The sequence below is a fragment of the Heterocephalus glaber genome, unplaced genomic scaffold (assembly GCF_053883595.1).
Source record: "Heterocephalus glaber isolate CG9 unplaced genomic scaffold, H.glaber_assembly_v1.0 deba00001457, whole genome shotgun sequence".
Lineage (NCBI taxonomy): Eukaryota > Metazoa > Chordata > Mammalia > Rodentia > Bathyergidae > Heterocephalus > Heterocephalus glaber.
Window position 1 is genome coordinate 46,419,347 of NW_028258305.1, and position 22,231 is coordinate 46,441,577.

Consider the following 22,231-nt stretch of genomic DNA (forward strand, 5'->3'; position numbering starts at 1 on the left):
GGAGGCAGGGAAAACCCGGCAGAGGAGGGGAAGGTAGGAGTACAACGAAGATGACAGACAAGAAGAGGAGGATAAAATTCAAAGAAAGTGAAGGGAAAACCCCTGTCCCCTCCAGGCGTTCTCTGGGGACCCGGGTCGCTGGCCTCAGGTGGGATCACCAATCTCCCACCATCAGACCCCGCGCTCGCTCGCTTCCGGAAGTGGCGCGGCGCGATGTCGTCATGGGGCGGGACTTCCGGCCGTCGGATCACGACTTCCGGTTTGCGGGGCGCTCGGCGGCTCGGGACGGCGGGAGTCGACCTCCGTGCGGGCGAACAGGTGAGGGGCTGCGCCGTCGGGGTGACTGCCGAGGAAGGACGGGGTCAGCTCGCAGGGCCCGCGTCTTCACGGCCCCTCGCGGATACCAGCCCCTTCCAGACGGCCCGCAGTGCTGAAGTAACGGTGCCTCCTCGGCTCGGCTCGGCGCCGCTGGTCTCGGGAACTGCAGGTGCTGCCGGCCGCATCTGGGCCCCGACCAGGCGCCCGCGGCAGTGTCCCCGGAAGTCTGGGCGCGGCCGGACGCGGCGTTCGGAGTTCCGTGGATTCGTTTCCTCCTGCAAGTCCCGCAGTTACTGGACTCCTGCTTGTGACTCTGGCCAAACACCGGGAGAGTTTATATTCCGCCGTGCGAGGTCTCACCCTTTGAGTTCCTTTTTGGTTTTTTTCTGAGGCAGGGTCTTGGTATGCAAGTTCACGCTGACCTTGAACTTTGTGTAGCCCAGGCTGGCTCGAACTCGCAGCGATCCTCCTGCCTCAGCCTCCCAAGTGCAGGGATCACAGGCATCCGCCACCATATCTGCACCCTTTTAGTTTTGAGAACACAACTCTTGGGAAAAGAGTTGTAACAAAAGAGACCCAGAAAATTTAGGAGAATCTCCAATCTTTATTCACAAAGGTTTGTTTAAAAGGAAAACACAAAACAAGTACAAGTGTCTGATGTCACTATTGTTGGGTGTTTTCTCATTTTTCCACCTCACCTGAAAGGCCTCAAGGCCTTCTGTGTCCAGTTCTCCTGGCCAAGGCAACAAGCAGAAATGGTTCTAAAATTTCACATTTTAACATTTTGTATTTTTGCCTTCAGACTGAGTAGTTTTATTTTTTTCTGGTTAAAAGATTGATCTCCTTTCAGCTGTTTTCACTTGGAGTGTTGCTACAATATATTTAGGATTAAGTAATTCAGAGTCTTTAAGTGCACTTCAGGCAAAAGGAAATCAACATACTCTTTTTAAAGAGTGTTTAATACACAATAGACAACTTTGTGTAACTTGTGAAATGCTTGGCTTTGATGTCCTGAGGCTAAAAGCTGCGTCCTGGCACATTAAATACTTTTTTTTTTTTTGGTTTGGAAGTGCATTAAAATGTGATGCAATAATTGATTCCTTAAAGGCAGCAAAGGAGTTAAGGGTAAAGTTGTATTTTTCAAGTAAATTAATTTAGCAAGTTCATCATGATTGTAATGTGTGCTCTATTTTTTCTATTTCCTCAGCAGTAGTGATGAACTTTATATTCATCATGTATGTGAGCTTGATTTTCTCACCCAGTTCCACAGGCTGAGAAGAATCTCATGGGTTAGTTTGCATTCATAAAGCAGCATTAGGTGAAATGTAAAACTTGTAAAGAATTCTAAAAGTTAGGAAATTGTTGGTCTGTCAATTTACGCAGTAGAAGCTTAGAAGATTGTACATAATCTCAGTGTAACATACATCACACATGTACTTGGAATTTCTCCAACGTTATGCAATTTTTAAAGTTCAATTCTAATAAAATTTCTAAGTACTGTAATAGGTGAAGGGGAAATAATGGAATAGGAATCTGAAGACTATAGAATTGGGTTTTTTTCCATTTAAAGTCTATGACTTTGAACAAAGAGTGTAGAAAAACTTTGATCTTCAGTTTCATACTCTGTTCATTGTACTGCCTGCTTTCCTTGTTAAGGTCGGATGAGAATGTACTTTGCAAATGAAAAAAATGATCAAAAGAAGGTTTTGTTGCCAATGGTGACATCATCAAGGTACAGAAAACAGTTGTTTCCTCTGACATGTTGCTCTGGAGTAAGATGGGGTGGGTACAGATCATGGAGACTGGGAAAGACTGTTTAGGCGTCTACTGTACATGCTCACTTGCAGCTGCCTGTTTTGAAATTCACATGGTGCTGTATGGTATGATGACACATTTTTCCTCTTAGCACTTATACAAGTTGCAGTTAAATAAATGCATGTATAATTAGAGTTTTTGTTCATAAAAAAACTTTATTTTTGAAATTACTGTAGATTTATAGAAAGTTGAAAAAAAACCTACATGAAAGTCTCAGAGCACCTTTCAGCCAGCTTCCCCCAGTAGTAACGTCTTGACTAACTAGTACAGTATTAAAACCAGGGAAATACACTTATACAATCCAGAGATTATTGCGGTTTCAGTTTTACAAGCAGTCACCTGTGCGTGTACACAGGTTTGTGCAGCTCTGTCATATGCATAGCTTCTAGTACTCCAGTGTAGTCAAGATCCAGACGGTCCCATCGCCGTAAGACTTTATCGTGCTGCTTCTTTAGTGTCACGACTGTCTTGTCCCACCCCAGTGTCTGACTCGGGAAACATCCATCTGTCTGTCGCTATCATTCTGTCATTTCAAGAAAACTATGTGAGCCTAGGAAGGGCAGCTAAGCAACTTAGACAATGTCTGCAAAAATGGGCTCAGGTTACAGCTCAATACAAAGGCCCTAGGTTCCATCCTTAGTGTTGAAAAAAAAAAGCTGTATAAATAGAATCAAACAGTATGTAACTTTTTACATATTTTTTCCTTTTGTCACTCAATTCCTTTGAGATCCATCCAAGTTGTGTGTACTAGTCATCGATCATTTGTTCCTTTTTTCATTGCTGAGTGGTATTCCATAGAATGGGTACCCTGTGCTTGTTGAACCACTCAATGAAAGAGTTAAGTTGTGTTTGATTTGGGGCTATGTTGAATAGAGCTGCCATGAACCTTCCTATGAAAGTTTTTGAGTGAACCAAGATTTTATTTCTGTAGATTAAATTTGTTATATAGTGTGTGTTTACTCAATTGACAGGACTTTTTGTTTGTTTGTTTTTTGAGACAAGGTCTTGCTATGTAGTCCAGGCTGCCCTTGAACTCATGGCAATCCTACCTCAGCCTGCTGAGTGCCAGAATTTTACACATGTCAGCATGCCCAGCTGACAGGACCTCTTTTTTTTTATTGGTACATTTAATTTTTATTTTATTGGTACAGTATAATTACATTCATCATTGGAAATTTGCACCTTTACATAATCTCTCTTGGTTCTTATTTTTCCCCTTCCCCTGCCCTCCCTTCAACCCCTCCATCCCTCCCTATCTACAAAGACTTTGTTTCCATTTTTTCATTTTCTCATATTCCATTCCCTTTTTTCCTTTCCCCTACCCCTCCCACTTCCCCTTCCCCTTTGCCCCTTCTCTTCCTATTTTACATTATCTATTATACCTTTTAGTCCTTATTTACACTTTCAGTTTCTCACACTAGAGAAACTTTGGTATTTACACGTGTGTCCTATTTATTTCACTTAAGAGTATGGCCTCAATGTGCATCCATTTAGCTATAAATGCTTCTCATTTTGGGTGGCTGAGTAGTACTCCATTTTACCCAAAAAACCACATTTTCAGTCTCCAGTTGATGGGCATTTGGGCTGCTTCCAGGTTGTAGCTATTACAAACTGTGCTGCTGTGAACATGGGTGCACATATATCACTGCATTATGTTTATTTTAATTCTTTGGGGAAGATACCTAGCAAGGGAATAGCTGGGTCAAATGGGACTTCCAGTCCTAGTTCTTTGAGTTATCTCCACACTGATTTCCACAGTGGTTGCACCAGTCTACACTCCCACCAGCAGTGGAGCAGGGTTCCTCTTTCCCCACAGCCCCAGCTAGCATTTGTTATTGGTAGATTTCATGATAGCAGCCATTCTTTCTGGAGTGAAGTGGAATCTCAGCGTTGTTTTCATTTGCATCTCTCGAATGACCAGTGATGTTGAACATTTTTTCATGTATTTATTTGCTGTTTCTACTTCTTTGTGTGAGAAATGTCTGTTCATTTCAGATGCCCATTTTTGGATTGGGTCTTTAAATTTGGGAGGTCTGATTTTTTTAAGTTCTTTATGGATTCTAGATAGTAGACCTTTGTCTGAGGAAGAGCAGGTGAAGATTTTTTCCCACATTGTGGGTTGTCTCTTCACACTGCTGGTGGTTTCTCTTGCTGTGCAGAAGCTTTTTAATAAGAAGACATCCCACTTGTTGATTGTTTTTGCTAGTTCACAGGCAACTTGTCTTCAAGAGTTCTACCTAAACTCTCTTCCAGCCAATTCAGCATTTCTATTTTAATATTTAGATCTTTAATCCATTTCGATTTTAGTTTAGTGCATGGCAAGAGATGACAGGACTTCAGTTTGTTGATATGGTGAATTATATTGATTGGTTTCTATTGCTGAAAATACCTAGAATACATTTCACTTAATTGTGGCATATGATTCTTTTTATACATTGCTGGATTCTGTTTAGAAGTATTTTGCTAAGGTATAGATAGCTATGAGAAGTGTATAGTTTTTTTCACTGTCTGTCTGATTTTGGTATCAACAGTATTCTACAGGGTCGTTAGTGATAATCCCTACTTCATTTTTGATATTAGTAATTTGTGTCTGCTCTCATCTTTTTGGGGGGGCATGGTAGTCAGGTTTATTGATACAAAGAGCCAGGTTTTTGTTTCATTGATTTTTCTCTATTTTTCTATTTTCAGTTTCACTGGCTTTTACTCTTATTTTCTTTCTTCTGCTTGCTTTATTTCGCGCTTTTTTTTTTTCTAATTCTGTGTTATCAGTCAACCTTTCCTCATTTCTAACATAAGCAGCTAGTGGTGTAATTTCCTTCTTCACATTGCATTAGTTGCACCCCATACATTTTGGTATCTTTTATTTTCATTTTCATTCACATAAGTTCCATGCACTTCTCAAATTTACTTCGAAACTTCCTTTTTGGCCCAGAAAATGTGTAGGAATGTGTTCTTTGGTTTCCAAGAATTTGGAAATTATTTTTCTGTTACTGGTTTCTTGTTTCGTTCCACAATTATCAGAACACATTGAGTTGTACGCTTTTAATTCTTAATTCATTTGTTTTTTGATTGAGGGTGTGATGTAGGTTAACAAGTATTCCATGGAAGCTTAAAATGCATCTGTGTTCTGCTTTAGTTGGACACAGTGTTCTTTACATGTCAATTATACCCTGCTAGCTGACAATACTGTTCTATTCTTTCATAATTTGTTGGTTATGCGTCTAGTAGTTCTTTTTGTTGCCAAGAGTTCCAGCTGTAATTATTCATTTTTGTTTGACCTTTTAGTTCTTTTGGTTTTAGTTTCATGTATTTTGAGTCTCTGTTATTTGATGCATATACATTTAGTGTATTTTCTTAGTAACTAATCCTTTTGTTGCTATAAAGTATCCCTCTTTGTTCAGTAATTATCTTTATTCTGTTCACTTTATCTGATAGTAACATAGCCATCCTTACTTTTAAAAAATAGTGTTATTGGGCTGGGGATTTAGCTCAGTGGTTCCATCGCCTGCCTCGCAAGCACAAGGTCCCAAGTTCAATCCCCGGTACCAAGAAAAAAAACATAAATAGTGTTATCAGGCCAGGAATTTAGCACAGTGGTTCCAGCGCCTGCCTCGCAAGCGCAGGGTCCCGAGTTTGATCCCCGGTACCCCTCCCCGGGGGTACAAATAGTGTTAGCATGACATTTCCATCCCTGTATTTTAGCCAACCAATATCATCATGTTTGAAGTGAATTTTTTGTAGATAGTATGTAGTTTAATCTTTCATATTTGATCTATTCTGCCAATCTTTTTTGACCAGTATATTTAGATCACTTCTGTTTAATATTGATAAATTAGGGTTTATATTCACCGTTTTATTCTATTTCCTCCATTTTTGTTTCTCTTTTCTTGCCTTCCTGTAGGTTATATGAATATTTTTTACCAAATTTGAAAATTTTGCAGCCATTATTTCTTTAAATATCCTTTTAAGTCCATTACCTTTTCTTCTTCCTTGGGAAGTCTGATTGGATGTGTGTTAGATCATTTGTTATCTTCCAAGTCCCTCACATGCTATTTTCTAGTCTGTTTTCCAGTGTGCAAATTGAGTAAAACTCTTTTGATATGCCTTCAAGTTCACTTATCCTACCTTGTCATTTCCACTCTACTGTTGAGCCCAACCAGCAAAGGGCTCAAAATAAAAACTTTATTTTAATTATTTTACTAATAAAATGTTTTATTTAACTTATTATTTTTTCAGTCTGACTCTTGCCCTCATTTCTTGGTTAGATTTTTCTGACAGGTTTCAAATTCTAGTACAGCCTTGTGTTTTTCTGGGGTTTTTCCCAGTCTTGTTAAAAGAACTACTGTAATCACATCCTTTCCCCTTTTAAAAACTGTCATATAGGGCTGGGGATTTAGCTCAGTGGTGCTACCGCCTACCTTGCAAGCACAAGGTCCTGAGTTCGATCCCCGGTACCAAAAAAACCCCCAAACCATCATATATCCTATACCTTTAACATTTTCCTAAACTCCAGCCATAGCCTCTATATACAAGTATATCCAGCAAATTAGTCTCCTCTCTGACTAAAAGTTTCGTTACAGTTTCCATGTTAATATTCTTTGGCTCTTCTAGAAAGCCCTTATGTGTTGTGGCCATCTGATAGTCTCCTGTGAAGTGCCTGTTCAGATATTTTGCCTATTTTTCTATTGGGTTCTTCCTCACTGATTTGCAGAAGTACTTTGTATATTCTAGAAATGTGCCTGTTGGATACAATCTATATATAGATAGACATTATATATAATATATAAAGACAGATATTATATAGCTATATCTTAGATTATATGGAAAAATTAGAGTGAGAAGGTAAGTCCCAGAGTGGAAGAACTGCTCCCCACACACAAATGTATTCTGGATATGAGCCTGCTGGGAAATAGACATGTGTATTCGTGTGTGTGTGTGTGTGTGTGTGTGTGTGTGTGTGTGTGTATTTGGATTTGTTTCTGGATTATCTGTTCTTTTCTGTTATTTTGTCTGTTTGTCTTTGTGCTTATTAATTTGTATAATTTGAGTAAGTCTGTATAGAAAATAAAATCCTCCAGCTTTGTGGTGTTTCTTCAGCATTGTCTTGGCTAAGTTTTGACTCTGCACTTCCATATACACTTTTAAATTAGCTTTCAGATTTCCATGAATAAAGGGGAAAACTTGTCAAATTTGATTGAAATTTCACAGAATTTAGAATAAATTTGTAGTTTATATTGGTGTTTCAGTTCATGAATATAGTTTGTCCTCTCATTACTTAATTTCTTCCAGTAATATCTAGCAAACTACATGGCTTTCTGTGTAGAAGTCTGACAAATCATTTGTTAGATCTGTGTCTAAGTTTTTTATTTTTTTACTTTTGGAGCTGTAATAAGTTATCTTTATAAAATTTTCATTTTCCTATTGCTTGTTGCTAGTATATAGAAATATATTTGATTTTTAAATATATTAACCATTTAGCTAGTGACCATTTTGCATTCCCACTTATTAATTCAAATAGTATATATGTGGGTTCTTTTGGATTTTCTATCTGTGTCTTCATGTTGTTTGTGAATAATGACACTTTCTTCATAGCCAGTCCACATACATTTATTTCTTTTTTGTATCTTGTGGTACTGGGTTAGTACTTCATGGGGAGTGTAAGTAAATACAGGGGCTCATAGCAGATGCCTATATCTTGACCCCCAGACTCAGACAGGCTTTCCTCATTTTACCCTTAAACTTTTTGCTGTAGATATATGTATAGATAGAGATGATAAGAAAAGTGTATACCATACATTTCATGAAAGATACCAGTTTCTTCTTTTGAGTTTTTTCATGAATGTCAGACTTTATACATTTTCTAAATTAATTGAAGTGATTATATGAATTTTTACTTTTATTCTGTTAATGCGGTCAATTAAATTGATTCAGTTTTTAATATTTAAATAACCTTTTATTTCTGACATACACAATTTGATTGTTGTGTACTTTTATATATTACTAGATTTGATCTGCTAATATTCTAACTAGAGTTTTTGAATCTCTGTTCATGTTATACTTGTCAGGGGTTAATAAAAAGGTTCACTGGTTTCATAAAATGAGTTGGGAAACAGTCCGTCCCTCTTTTTCCCTTCACTGGACAACGCTGTGTATGACTTGTATTGTTTCTTAAATGTTGAGTCTTTCATCTGGATAAATTCCAAGTTTTAATAGATACAGGTCTTCTAAGAATCTTACCATTTTTGTAACTTTTTCTTAGAACTTTCCCATGTCAAATGTATTGGCATAAGGTTGTTCATACTGTTCTTTTATTGTCTCTTGTGCCTGTAGAATCTGGAGAGATACCATTTTTTTCACTTTTTACTTTGGTTATTCAGATCTTCTCTTTTTTCTTGATGAACCTTTACAGGGAGCTACTTATTTGTAGTTCTTTCTATAAAGCAAACTTTGGAGTTTGTTCATCCTCTCTAATATAAACTTGCCCCATCTGATAAATTTTTTATTCTTTTTTCTATTTTCTTAACTCAGATGTTTAGTTCCTTGATTTTCATCTTTTTTTCTAATATATACATCACAAGACCAAATTTTCCTGCCTTCATTCTCTTATTTCCATATTTTATGATATACCATATTTTTTATTCTCTATTGTTTGCTTTTATATTTTCTACTTCCTCTTTTATAAACTTGTTACAGATTCTTACACAGATTTTTCAGTGGCTACTCATTTTGTTTCCCCCAATACTGGGGACTGCAACCAGGGTCTTCACACTGAGCTAAATCCCAAACCCTTTTAAAATTTTTATTTATTTATTTATTTATTTTGTGTGTGTGTGTGGTGGTACCGGGAATCGAACTTGGGACCTTGCACTTTTGAGGCAGGCAGCGACACCACTGAGATAAATCCCTGGCCCTTTAAATTTTTATTTTGAGACAGGGTCTCACTGTGTTGCCTATGCTGGGCTTGAACATGCGATGTTCCTGCCTAAACCTCCTTGATTGCTGGCTTTACAGCTGAGCATATTAAAAATAGTTTCTCTGGCTTTTCTGATTGTTCTTAGTGGAAGATTATTTGAAAGCAAGCTAATCTCTTAAAACATATTCAAACTTAATTTTAATATATGTTTTAAACTAAGAAAAATCCTCTAATTCAAAGTAACTTCCAGAATACCTGCTACTTATGTGCTAAACATTTAATATATGTAGATAACTAGCATGTTCAAAAAAAAGCTTGAAATAGAGTTTCTGTTGGCTTTTTTGGTATATATACATATTTGTGTTTTGATATGTTACAGATATTGTATCTCTGCCACAAGCCATTACAATTTAATCTGTACTTGTTGGATTGCCAGATATTTGATAAAAAGCTGTGATACCTGTGCCCAGGAATAACAGTAATTAATTGCCTTTCAAGGCTCAGAACCATAAAAAGAGTTGCTCTACTGTGTCATGATATGACAGATAACACAATCCACAAAGTTATTTACTTTATACATGTGATAATACGGACTATTATTAGGTATTGTTCATCTTCATTTTTGAAAGAAAAGTATCTTACCACTTATTCAAGTTTAATGTAATTTAATTGAAGTCTTGACATTGCAAAACAAGCTTTTAAAACTTTTATCATCAACTGTTCCTACATGGATAAAGCAGAATTCTTACTGAGTAGATGCAATAAAATACAGACATTGTTTGGATGCTGAAACTGAATGAGATATAGTTATAACTCCACTTCAGATATTTTTATTCATTAGTTCATCCTTATTCTCATTGGCTGACTGTATTATAAAGACTTTATAATACATACAAATTTATATTATAAACATAAATAACAAATATAGATTTGAATCTCTAAGATGTATTCTGATGAAATGCTGGCTTACTCCCTTAAATATTGTTGAGATTTGATGGCTTTAACTGGAAAATATTACCTAAAATTAGAAAAGTAAATGAATTTGAATGAACACCTGTATTTAGGAAAACAGTCTTGCCTGAATTGCACAAATGAATGTACACTTGCTGTTTATCTGGCCTAGATCTTGACACATAAAACTCATTTCATTCAGTGTCACTTATAGCCTGAGGCCAAAGGTGGAGCTGTCACTCTTCAAATATATAATTGCGCCACACTGTCCTTTGTGCTGTGATACTGAACACTCGCTTGCAGTGCTGATTTGCCTTGGATTCTGAGGTAACGAAGGTTAGATTCTCACACTGAGTGTTTTCCTTCACTTCCTTTATTTGGATATGTGGGGTCAGAAACATGCTTAGAGGAGAATGAAAGCTGCTTTAGGAATAACCATATGTTTCTCAGTGTATTTTATTTGAGATGTTTTAGAACTGTGTTTACTTTTCAGTTTTTATAGACTGTGCTTGAGTTCCATATCTACTTGAATTTGCATTCATTTTTGTGGCTAATCAAAACTCCCAAGATGACATTTACTTGAAGTTCAGTATTTGTGAGTTGAGTGTATTTAATAACTTTGAATTCTTCTCTGTTGGAAGTGTTGAGCATGCCCAGCATCTTCAAAGTAAGCATTCTAAGTCTATTATATATACAACTTTGTCTGATACTGTTTCTAACATACTATAAATGTCTGAAGACCTTTATAAATATACTGTGTGATAGTTTTGGAGACCAGAGGCTTTAGTGAGATTTATTAGTGGACTAAAAATCCATCAAGTGGTGATAACTTATTAGTCAATATATTTTTGAGTCACGAGTGGTTGGTACTTTTTAAGTGAGAATTTTTCATTTAGGATTAAGCGTGGAGGTTAAAATATATTTCTTTTTCCTCCCTAATTACATTAAAATGACAGTAAAAGTAATAAAGGCATAAACACAGAGAAGCAACAGAAAATGAGACTAGAGAAATGATATCTTAGAAATGTTAGAAATCAAATGGATAAACTACAACTTAGAGCACCAATCTTGGTAGAACATAATATTTTATCATAATATTAACTACAATTTAATTATTCCTTAATATGGAGTCATGTAATTTTTAGTATGAATATGTTTTATCATAATTTATTCAACTATTTCTCCATTAATGATGATTTAGGTTCTTTAGTTTTTCAAGTGTTATAAATAGCATTCCGTGTATTAGTCTTACAAAACTATATTGGATTTTTAATCAGTTCCTCAAAAACTAATCAGATCAAAGTGTATGCCTTTTATGGATATTGACCCATGCTGCAGGATTGCTTCCCAAAGGCTGTCATCACTGTCAGCATCGAGGTGAGGAGTTTCCCATTTCACTGCATCCTAACCACCATTGCATTTACCTTAAGATGTTCACTCTGGGGGAAAAACAGGTGGTGCTTGCTTTAAATTTCTTGACAGCATGATATGAGTAACAGGTTTTACCAGGAGTAAATGAGCTGGCTTCCTTTACTACTGCTGACTTAAGATGAAGACAGATGCCGGAGATTTAGCTCAGTGGTTCCTGCACCTGCCGTATAAGCACAAGGGCCTGAGTTTGATCCTTGGTACCAAGAAAAAAAATAATAATACAAAATGAAAAAAAAAAGATAAAGACAGGTGCTTTATCTTCACTTGATATGCTCAAGGAAGGATTTATGAAGCAAGTAGAATTTAGCTGGGTCTAAAGTTGGAAAGATTTGTAGAAAAAATTTTGCATAGACACGAGGGTATGTCATTCTGGATCAAATCAGAAGATGAAAACCATACAATAATTTAAGTGATTCATATAAAGTGTAATTAAGGTATAATAGGAAAAAAGCTATAAAGTTACTATATAAGGAAAGCTCTAAAATGTACCCTAGGGCTGAGGGAAAGTACCTAGTGAAGGATAAAATTGAAATGAGAGCTCAACTTCTTTGAAGGCGCGATTGCAGCCCAGTACATGGCAGAAATAGGTGCTGAGGTACTTAAGATAAAACTGATGCACAATCACTGTGGCCAGACTGGTAAGAGTGTGCAGAGGGACTCAGGTTGCTGCTTCAGGTCCTAGCCTGGTGTGTCTGTTAGGCTGCCTTGGGATGCAGGTGAGCTGAAGCTGGTAGTTGAGTACAAAGGGAGCTGGAGTGCCACACTCAGTACTGCTGGAACAGCAAGTTAGAGAGGAGCCTCCCCATGCAGGCAACCTAGAACCTTAGGAAGGGCAGTTCAGGCTGCTGAGTGGGACAGAGGTCAGGTGCCCAGCTAGCAAGGCTTCTGGCGTGTGGATGAGAGCTGAGGGGAGAGAATGGGGAGAAACCACCTGGTTTGGGACTTTGGGCTATCGTGCTCTGCAGCCTGAGTAGAGAGCTGAAGAAAGAAAGCACGCAGATAGATGGCTGTGCCTTGGAGGGACCTAGGACCAGAGCAGTGCCCTTGGCATTATTGGCATTTCGTGGCAGATACTTATTTGTTGTTGGGGGGATGTTCTGTGTACGGTAGGATGTTTAGCAACATCCTTTATCGCTAATCATTCTGTGCCAGTACTTCTTCCAGTTGTAATAATGAGAGATACCTGCAGGTATTACTAGTATAGTCTGGCAGCAAAATCACCTCTACTTTACAAACTGCTAGGGTAGAGAAATTTCACAGCCTAAACATCAGAGGGGAAAAAAGTACAGGCTCTGCAGAAACCTTCAGAGAAAGCTCTTTCCTGCTGTAGCGTCTTCCTAGCCTACTCTAGTAATACCGTGTCTGCTGACAAAAAAAAGAAATAAAAGTTTTAAAGCCCCATATTCAGGTTCTAAAACAATCAAGGCAGTGAGAGAAAAATTTGATGCAGAGAGGTAATCGATTGATAACTGACAAAATGAGAAAGCACTGTGGGAGTGCCTGAGGAAATATAAGCCAAGTTACAAGTAAGAGCATGAGGGCACTAAGGAGATGTAAGAAAGAGGGCCAGGTTGGTGTAAAGTGATTTAGGAGGATATGTAAGAGTTTTGATTCAGGTTGGAGGGCTTTGAACGTATAGATGATAGTTGAACAGAAACTTAGACTGTTGAAGGCTTTAGACCTAATGCTACTGATAGACATAAGGACAGACTCAGACAAAGGATGTATGTAAGTAATTTGGGTATAGATTTTTGCATATCTATTATTCATTCAATTGTTCATGTTGTTATCTCCTGTTTAGTTTTTCTTTCCACCTACCCATTCCAAAATTTATTAATGTAGTATTTTAATATATAAAAAATGCTTATAGAATTTGGGGCTAGAGAGGATTAATAGAAATGAGAAATCATAAAGGAGTTTCTTTCTCTGTCTCTGTCTCTGTCTCTCCTGGGGACAATGAAAGGACAAGCCAAAACTTTACACTTTTCCACCAGCTTTCACCAGGTAAAGGTAAGGAGGAGACCTGGTCTCAGTGGTGAAGCACAGAGCTTTGAGAGAATTCTACCAAAGGGAAATGAAGGTTTTTCATGGTTATTACGGTGTATGTATAGATGTCCCCGAAGAGTCTCATGCACTCACAAGTGAGGGAAGGTGATTTAGATTATGGGGATATTATAGCTGATTTTCTATTAGGTGGTGGGTCTGATTGGATGAGGCAGGTCACTAGGGTGTGATCTAGGAGGGTATATCTCCCTGGCTCTTCCCTTCATTCACCCTGCTTCCTGGCCACCATGAGATGAGCAGCTTTCCTTTGCTCTTCCACCATGCTGCCAACCACACAAGTTCTGAAACTCACAAAACATAAGCTAAAATAAACCTATCCCCCTTAAAGTTGCTTTTGTGGGTATTTTGTCCCAGCATCAAGAAAATGACTAAGGTAGATTTGGGTGTCAGAGAAACAGGGTCATTGCTGTGACTGTTACCTAACCATGTGGTTCAAAGCATTTGGAACCAGTTCACAGGGAGTTAGGAAAGGTTTTGTGACACCAGCTAGGGAAGCTGTAGAATGCTATAAGCTGAGCTTGATGGAAGATTCTAGTTAGAGCTCAGAAGACCAGAATGTCAATAGAAATGCAGATGGTAAAAGCCAGGTTCAGGAGGGGTCAATTGCAAACAAGGACTCCAGTGGCAGTTGGACTCCAGGCCATGTCTTATGCTCTGGCAGAAAATTTGTCTGCATTTTGCTTGTGTCCTGAGACTTTATGGGAGCCTAAGGGTGGTGGGTGGTGGGCTAATTAATCTGTCAGGCAATCAAAAAATCAAATCAAAGCAGCCCATTATTCAGGCTGTGGCATGGGTATTGTTGGGCCAGGTTTATGCTGAAAATCAAGAGTAGATGACAAAGCTGAATGATTTAAAAGTTTTAAGTTTGGCCAGAAAGGAAGCCCTGGTAAAGTTGGGGCCTGCAAAATTGGAGCCAGAGGAGAGTTTAGTTGCTGAAAAAGGTAGCATTAAAAATAGGCCAAGTACTTTGGATCGGGACCATAGGAAATATTGCTTCAGGACATAAGAACCAGCAAGGTTCTACCCTTTGCAGGCTCAAAATTGTAAAAATAAGACTTTGCTTTAAGAAAACCCCTAGGGCACCCTGCTGGAGTAGGGTTGCCTAGGGAATTGTTTTTCAGGATTCAGTTCATAGTGCTCAGCCATCCAGGCACTCAGAAACCTCTGCAGCCACCATTCAAAGGGGCCTGGCTACTGCTTGAGCTGGTGGCAGATTTTGGCATTATTCACATAGTGCTGGTTTTATAGGCATACAGAATGCAGGAGTTGTGGGGTCAGAGAGACTTCCACTCAGATTTCAGAAGGCCTGGGTGGCCAGGCAGTGTGCCTCTGAGAAGGCTATGCATGAAGCTGTGAGAATGAAGCCAAAAGTGCAGTGGAGACCCAGGAAGTTGGAGAAGCCAGGAACATGGGAAGTTCAGGTAGTGAGAGGAGCTGCTTCAAAAGAGAAGCCCTATGGAGTGCAACCCACAATGTTGTAAGGGCAGAGCTGCCTGAGCCATTTGGAGCTCACGTCTCAGCACAACTTGGCCCAGGCACTGGACATGGAGTTACAGGATATGATGTTTGCCCTGGTGGATTTCAGTCTTGCTTTGGTCCCATTTCCTTACATCCCCCTATTTCTCCATTTTGGAATGGAAATGTTTACCCTTTGCTATTGTATGTTGGGAATGTTTAACTTTCTTTTTGATTGTTATAGAGGCTAAAGCTGAGAGTTTGCTTTGAGTCTCAGAGGAGACTTCAGACTTGGACTTTTCAGCAGTGCTGAAGCTTTTAAGACTTTGGCTACTTTTAGACATGGACTAAACGTGTTTTGTGTAAAGAGATGCATATGGGCCTTTGTGGGGGCCACGTCCCCCAAAAGCCTTGTGTGGGAAGGTGATTGGATTATGGGGGCATCATAGCTGGCTGTATATCAGGAGGGGGCTCTGTTTGGATCAGGCACATCACCAGATGTATGACCTGGAAGGGTTCATCTCCCTCCTCGTTCCTCCCTTGGCTCTCTGCTTCCTGGCCACCATGAGGTGAGCAGCTTTCCTCTGCCCAGGCCCTTCCAACATGCACTGATTGTGCAAGGACTAAAAAGCCAAAATAGACCTGTCCTCCTTTAAGCTGCAGGTACTTTATCCCAGCAATGAGGTAAATGGCTAAGACAATGATCATTGTCAATTTAGCCTGGAGAAGGGAGCTATGGGAAAAAGGCTAATACGATTTTGATTCAAACTCCTCTATGTTCTTTTATTTTCCAGAGCTGTGGCTCTGTTTCTAAGTAATACCCTTGTGATTTGTTTTGTCTTTCAATCCTATAATCCAGAACAGTTGAATAGTCTTATATCTTCTATATGTCCTGTGACATTTCCTTTTAGGAATTTTGAAATTTACCTTTTTTATTCTTCAATATTGTTTTTGATTCAAGGTTTTACATTTAATGACTCTTCATGTTGCTTTTCTCCCTTTAGAAATGGACTCAAAAATTGAGGAAGAAATTATTGTTCATGAGGAATTCTTGCAGTGTGGTGGAGTTGAAACACAGGTTGTAAAGTGTGGCCCCTGGACTGACCTTGTTAATGATCAAAATGTCAACAGGCCTAAGATGCTTATTTTCATCATTACTGGTAAGTATAAAAGTCTAGATGAGGAGACTATACAGACACTCTTTAACTGTTTCTGATTTTAAGATTATTCAACCCAAGGCTAGGGATTTAGCTCAGTGGTTCTACCACCTGCCCTGCAAGCTCAAGGCCCCGAGTTCAATCCCCAGTACCAAAAAATAAATAAATAAATAAATAAGATTGCTCAACCCATTGATAACAAGCACCTTTAAAACTTTTGTGCTTTTTGGTTTCCTTCTGTGATATATTATGTGATATATTATGTGATTATATTGTATGGGGTATCACAATTGGAATATAACCTATATAGTTTTATAATTTGCTTTCTAAATTTTTCTTTATATTTAAAACTGTATCGATATTTTTAACAATTTTTTAAAATGGTTTTCCGCCCCATTTTAAGATGATTATGTGATTATTATAGAATGTTAATTCTGGAAATTGCAGCTGAGTCACTTGTGGCTTTCATTAGATCATTGTCAGTAAAATGACAGAGGTAAATGTTTGACTGCATGTATTTGAAGTCCCTCTTACATTGTGAATTTGAATGTACATGTTTATAATCTTTTTAAGGCTCTTATTCGATGAACTCCCAGTTGAAACCTCTGCTGATTTTTCAGTTGTGTTATCAGTGGTTTTCTTTATTGGTTTGTAGTCATTGCGTTCTGTGTATCACACATGACAGGAATCTTTTCCAGTGTCTTTTGATTTTATTTACAGCATTCAGTTGCATAGAATGTTTCATTGTTTTGAAGCAGATGACACTTACTAGTCTCTTCCTTCAGAACTTCTGGGTTTTATGACATTCTTAGAAAAACCTTCCCTACTCTAAGATGATAAAATAATTCTGCCATGTCTTGTGTTTTTTCAGTTTTATTAGCAATCTTTATGTCTGATGAATCTAGAGTTCAAGGGTAGAAATTAAAACATCTAGCTTTTTCCCCCTTTCTTTAGATGGCTGACTAATTGGTCCATATCATTTACTAGCTAATTGGTCTTTCCTTACTGGTTTGCATGCCAGCTTTATCACAGCATAGATTGTCCTATGACTTGGAGTCTGTTTCTGTCTTCTCTGCCTCATCATATGCTTTTCACAGCTGTGGCTTTATGGTACCTTTATGTCTTTTAGAAGTCCTTGGTCTCTTTTATTCTTCCCCAAAGTACGTTTTGGCTTCTCTTCTTTCTTCATCAAAGTCTTATTTTTGTTTTGTATTGGTTTGTTTTTTGTTTTGGAGAGGATCTTCTTGGCTTCATTAGAAGAAAAAAATATATATGGTCTTTAAAATCAGCTTCTCTGGTTGCAGCAAATATCCTCAGAGGCAAAGACTTCCAGCACAGTGTATTCCTCTGGTATTTAGTCCATATTTCTAAATGAAATATTGGTATTGCTGGTCTTCATATTTCTAGATACTATGTGTTGACTTCCATGAAAGATGAGAGTTAGCTTTTGTACCCTTTGCCTTTCCCCATTTCCCTGCACACAGTCATGTACTTCTCCTTTCCAGACTTTCTTGGGGTTATTTTCCAGTTTTAGGTTAAATTGGTGTTCAGTATGTTCATTATTATGAATTTGTATTATAGCTAAGCCTTTAGAATATTATAATTGCATTTCTTTCTTTATAGGTGTTTGTTTACTTTCCCTGGGTTAGTGATGTTCTCTCCCTTTCCCTCTCACTGTCACTCTCTCCTTAGTTTTCTATACTTTAATCACCTATTTATCCTAAAACTATTCTCTAGAGCTGAAAAGAAATCCTCTCAGTGTATTGAGTAATCAGTCAGTTTCTTTATTCTTGGGAACTTGAAACGTTCCTTGTTTTATAGTCTTGTGCTTGTAGTGCTTCTACATTTTCAGATCCCATTTTGTTTCCCGTGTTCTTTTATGCTTGCTCTTCTATTTTCCTTGCTACCCTTGTCCTTTCCTTGGATTTCTGAGAGCTGTAGGCTGGTGCTCTTCATTGATGTGTGGGATTCAGAATTGTATTTTGTTGGGAGATCTAGTCTGTTTAAACTGTGAGGAAAATTAGGATGACAGTATGTGTGTGTAACTTTTTAAAATCTTTTTACATTTACCAGTTTATTGTGAAGGTTTATTGTTGCAGATTATAGAAACAAAGAGATGCATAGGGTGTGGGAGAATGACCTGGAGCTTTTGTGTACTCTCCTGTGTGCCACCCTCCAGGAACCTCCACCTGTTTGTCTTAGTTACTTTCTTGTTGCTGAGACACAAATGCCCAATACTCACAACTCTAAGAAGGAAAGGTTTATTTTGGCTCACAGTTTGTAGAAGTTCCCATCCATAGTCAGCTGGCTCCAGAGCAGGGCAGCAAGGCAAAACAAAGGAGGCTTGCTGAAGCAGAGAGAGGTCAGGGAGGAGGGAGGAAGGTAGACCCTTCCAGGCCACGTGCCCACCTGGTCCAGTGACTGGACCAGGCTTCTCTCCCAACATCACATGTCGGTATCACCTCATCGGTGGACTAACGCACTCAGAAGTATAACACCCTGTGATCTCCTCCCGAAAGCTCCACCTATGAGTACACGAGGCTTTAGAGGGACACCTGGATATAAGCTATAAGTATAGAACCTATGTAGACACAAGCTTCATCTCTCTGGAAGCTCTGAACACTGCACTTTGGTCTTTCTATGGAGCCTTCGTTGCAAATGCATGATTGCTGAATGACTGCATGGGAAAACCCAGCAAGGCCTGTTCAGATTCTTCTTGGCCTTTCTGTGTAGCGTTCCTTACTCCAGAGTGTGGGACAAGAATCCCCTGGAGTGAGCAGGGGTGTATGACCTACTGTCAGGGAAGGTAGGTTAGAGAGTATCTTTATGGACAGCTTTATGGACAGCTCCAAGACAGGCGAGGGAAGATAGAATTTCTATGACCCACCTTGAGGAGGAAGAGAAATTCTAGTTTCATAGATCCCTTACATCAAAGGAATATACCACCCAAAAGATACTGTCACATTTTTAGACTCCTATTTAGCCAATAATTAGTCCATCCATCATACTGAATGAATATGCAGATGGCAGTATTTCAAGGATTGTCAGAACATTGTGGACATCATGTTATATCCAACCCTGGTAGACTGACATAACATTTCATTTTAAATCATTTTGCTTTTGCAGCCAGCAAAATTCTTCACAATTAGTGATGATATTTAGGAGTGATTTATCTGAATCGGCAGACTGAATAACTTTTAATTTAGTTTCATCTTTTCTGATGAACTTAGGTCTAGAATTTCTGTTAAGTAACATTGTCCTTGGACTTTAAGTAGTGAAATGAGCAAAAGGAGGCAATTTGAGAACTTGTTATAGAACACCCTGAATCATTCTAATGAGGATGGTAGAATCATGTCTTGTGCTGTTGGGTACAGTGATTGGAGATCTGGCAGACAAATCTTTGTGGGTGACAACTTCCTGTGTAGCTGCTTTGTTATATTAATCGAATACATGGCACTTTTGTCCCCTATAAAATGAACTGAAAAGCGTAAGTCTACATTCAGTGTTAAATAGAGTTTATTAACTGTCCATGTCTAGAGAGGATCAAGATAACCTCTTTTACTTTGTGTGGGCATTTTACTAGTGTATGTTTATAGCACATTTATAAACCTTTGATAAAAGGTTTACATTTCTCAATTGGAATGTTTCCCAGCATCCCAAGACCTAAGCTAGATGGAGATACCTTTAGTTGTGTAACAAACACCCATAAATTTTCTTTGTAGTTAATCAGGAAGTTTAGTTTATGGTTTATAAGGTATAACATAAGCCATAACATTCAAATGGTTGGGAGGATGATAATATGAAGTCAGAGAGGCTGATGAAGTTTTGTTTTGTTTTGTTTTGTTTTGTATGTGGAACCCGAAGGAAGAGCGAGAAAGAGCCCACCATAATTTGGCATACCCACACGTGGGCCTGTAGTTTTCATTGCATTCCCCAAGCCGCCAAAGGAATAGGTGCTGTATGTTCCTCACTTGTAAAAGGGGACAATGGGACTGGACTGAAGGTTCTAGCCCTTGTGATCTCACATTCACTTAGACTCATTTCCAACTGTAGTGTTGCTTATTCCCTGTTCTGTGTATACATATATATTATAATTGACGAAATTTGTCTTATGATATACAATATGATGTTTTGATATATGTATACATTATGGCACAATGGAATCAAGCTAACTACTATATTCATTACCTCACATGCCTAGATTTTAATGTTGTTCTTACCAAATACTTGAGGAAAACAACTTAAAGGAGGAAAGGTTTATTTTGGCTCACAGTTTCAGAGGTTTCAGTCCATTGAAAGGTAGAAACATCATGGCAGCAGAGTTTGCAGAGCAAGACTGCTCACCTCCTAGCAGCCAGAAAGCAGAGAGATCGGGAAAGAGACAGAGAGGGAGGACCAGGGAAAATATACTAGGCCTACAGTCATATCCCCTCAGCTCATTGCAGTCAGTGAGGGCCTGCTGCCTATTTCCTTCTCCCAAAAAAGCCATGGAATTATGATCCATCAGTGGATTAGTCCACTGCTGAAGTTAGACCCCTCATGTTCCATCCTTTCAGGAGCCCATTAGCTCACAACCAAGACTTCAACACAGTGAGCCTCTGGGGAAACATTTTAGATAAAAACCATAACAGAAATACAGCATATTACTCTTAACTGCTGATACCAGAATGTCCAACAGATTTCTTGAATTTATTCATCCTTAATGAAATTTTGTAATTTTGACCCAACAACTTCTCTCTCTCTCTCTCTCTCCCTCCCCCCTCCCTCCCTCTCTCCCTCCCTCCCTCCCCCCTCCCTCCCCTCCCTCCCTCTCCCTCTCCCTCTCTCTCTCTCCTCTCCCTGCTCTGATAACCACCATTCTATTCTCTGCTTTTGTTTACCTTTTTATTATCCCACATATAAGTGAGATCATGCAGTATTTGTCTTCATGTGCCTGGCTTTTGTCCTCCAGGTTCACCCGAGTTGTCAAAAATGATCCGATGTCTTCTGTTTTGGAAGACTGAATAGTATTCCATTGTGTATATATGTCTTTATCCATTCAAGACTTGATAGACCCCTATGTTGTTTCTATGTCTTGACTATTGTGAATAGCCCTGCAGTGAGTACAGATGTCTCTGTAATACTGATTTTGTTTCCTTCACATATACATCCAGAAATTGGAGGCTAGACTGTCTAGTTTTTTAAGGGACCACCATACTGTTACTCATAATGTTCATGCTAAGTAGCATCCCCACCAGCAGTGTGCACGTTCTCTTTTTCCACATCCTCACCAACACTCATTTTTCATCTTTTTGATAATACCCTTCTTACAAGAGCTTGAGTTGCAGCTGCCTACTAAAAGCAGGGGCGGACCGGGGATTTAGCTCAGTGGTTCTGGTGCCTGCCTTGCAAGCGCAAGGTCCCGAGTTCTATCCCCGGTACCAAAAAAAAAAAAAGTAACAATAAGCATAGATATATACCATCTTAAAAGCAGGGGCCTAGGGCCGGGGATTTAGCTCAGTGGTTTCGCCGACTGCTGCGCAAGCGCAAGGACCCAAGTTTGATCCCCGGCACAAATAAATAAATAGATAGATAGATAGATAGATAGATAGATAGATAGATATAAATAAATAGATAGATAAATAAAAGCAGGGGCCTGGAATTAAACATTGTACCATACCCAGCACTCCTTCTGTCCCTGACCCATTAGTACCTGTCTAGCCTCTCTAGGTATTTTAGAGAAAATATTTTTAACTTTTTAGTCAACTGAATAATTAGTTGAATGAAAAATAAGCCATAACAAGTTAGAGATTAACCATTGACCAGTTTCCCCAGAGTATCACTTAGGCAGCACATTTGTTTACACGCTGACTATCCTGAGAGTTGCTCACGCAGGTGTCATTTCAACCAGTCAGTTCTTGTATTGAATAAATTTGATAAAGCTGTCATTTTAATATTTCCTGCTATATTATCTCATAAAAATTAATGAAAAAATATACAAATCTTTGTCATCCTGTATTTAAATAATTGGACTGGTAAGTGGTTAGAAAATGCTACAAGCATCACAAAATCCAGGAAGAAAGCAAATTTTCAATTAATTCTCTTACATACCTCTATGAATCTTTGTTCTTTTTTTGTTTTCTTTATT

The 22,231-nt window shown here is 38.5% G+C and overlaps 1 protein-coding gene across 2 annotated transcripts in view; it reads left to right on the forward strand.

Annotated features, from left to right (window-relative positions):
- Positions 1-210: 210 nt before the first annotated feature.
- Positions 211-22,231, forward strand: part of Ldah (lipid droplet associated hydrolase) — a 112,489-nt gene continuing 90,468 nt past the window's right edge. Inside the window, exons 1-2 of one of the 2 annotated variants that reach the window (XM_004839069.4) lie at positions 211-318; positions 15,952-16,107. In XM_004839069.4, coding sequence (XP_004839126.3) covers positions 222-318; positions 15,952-16,107 — 253 coding nt within the window. In that variant the 5' untranslated portion in view covers positions 211-221. The remainder of the gene's footprint in view (positions 319-15,951; positions 16,108-22,231) is intronic. The other variant, XM_004839068.4, reaches the window with a different exon arrangement.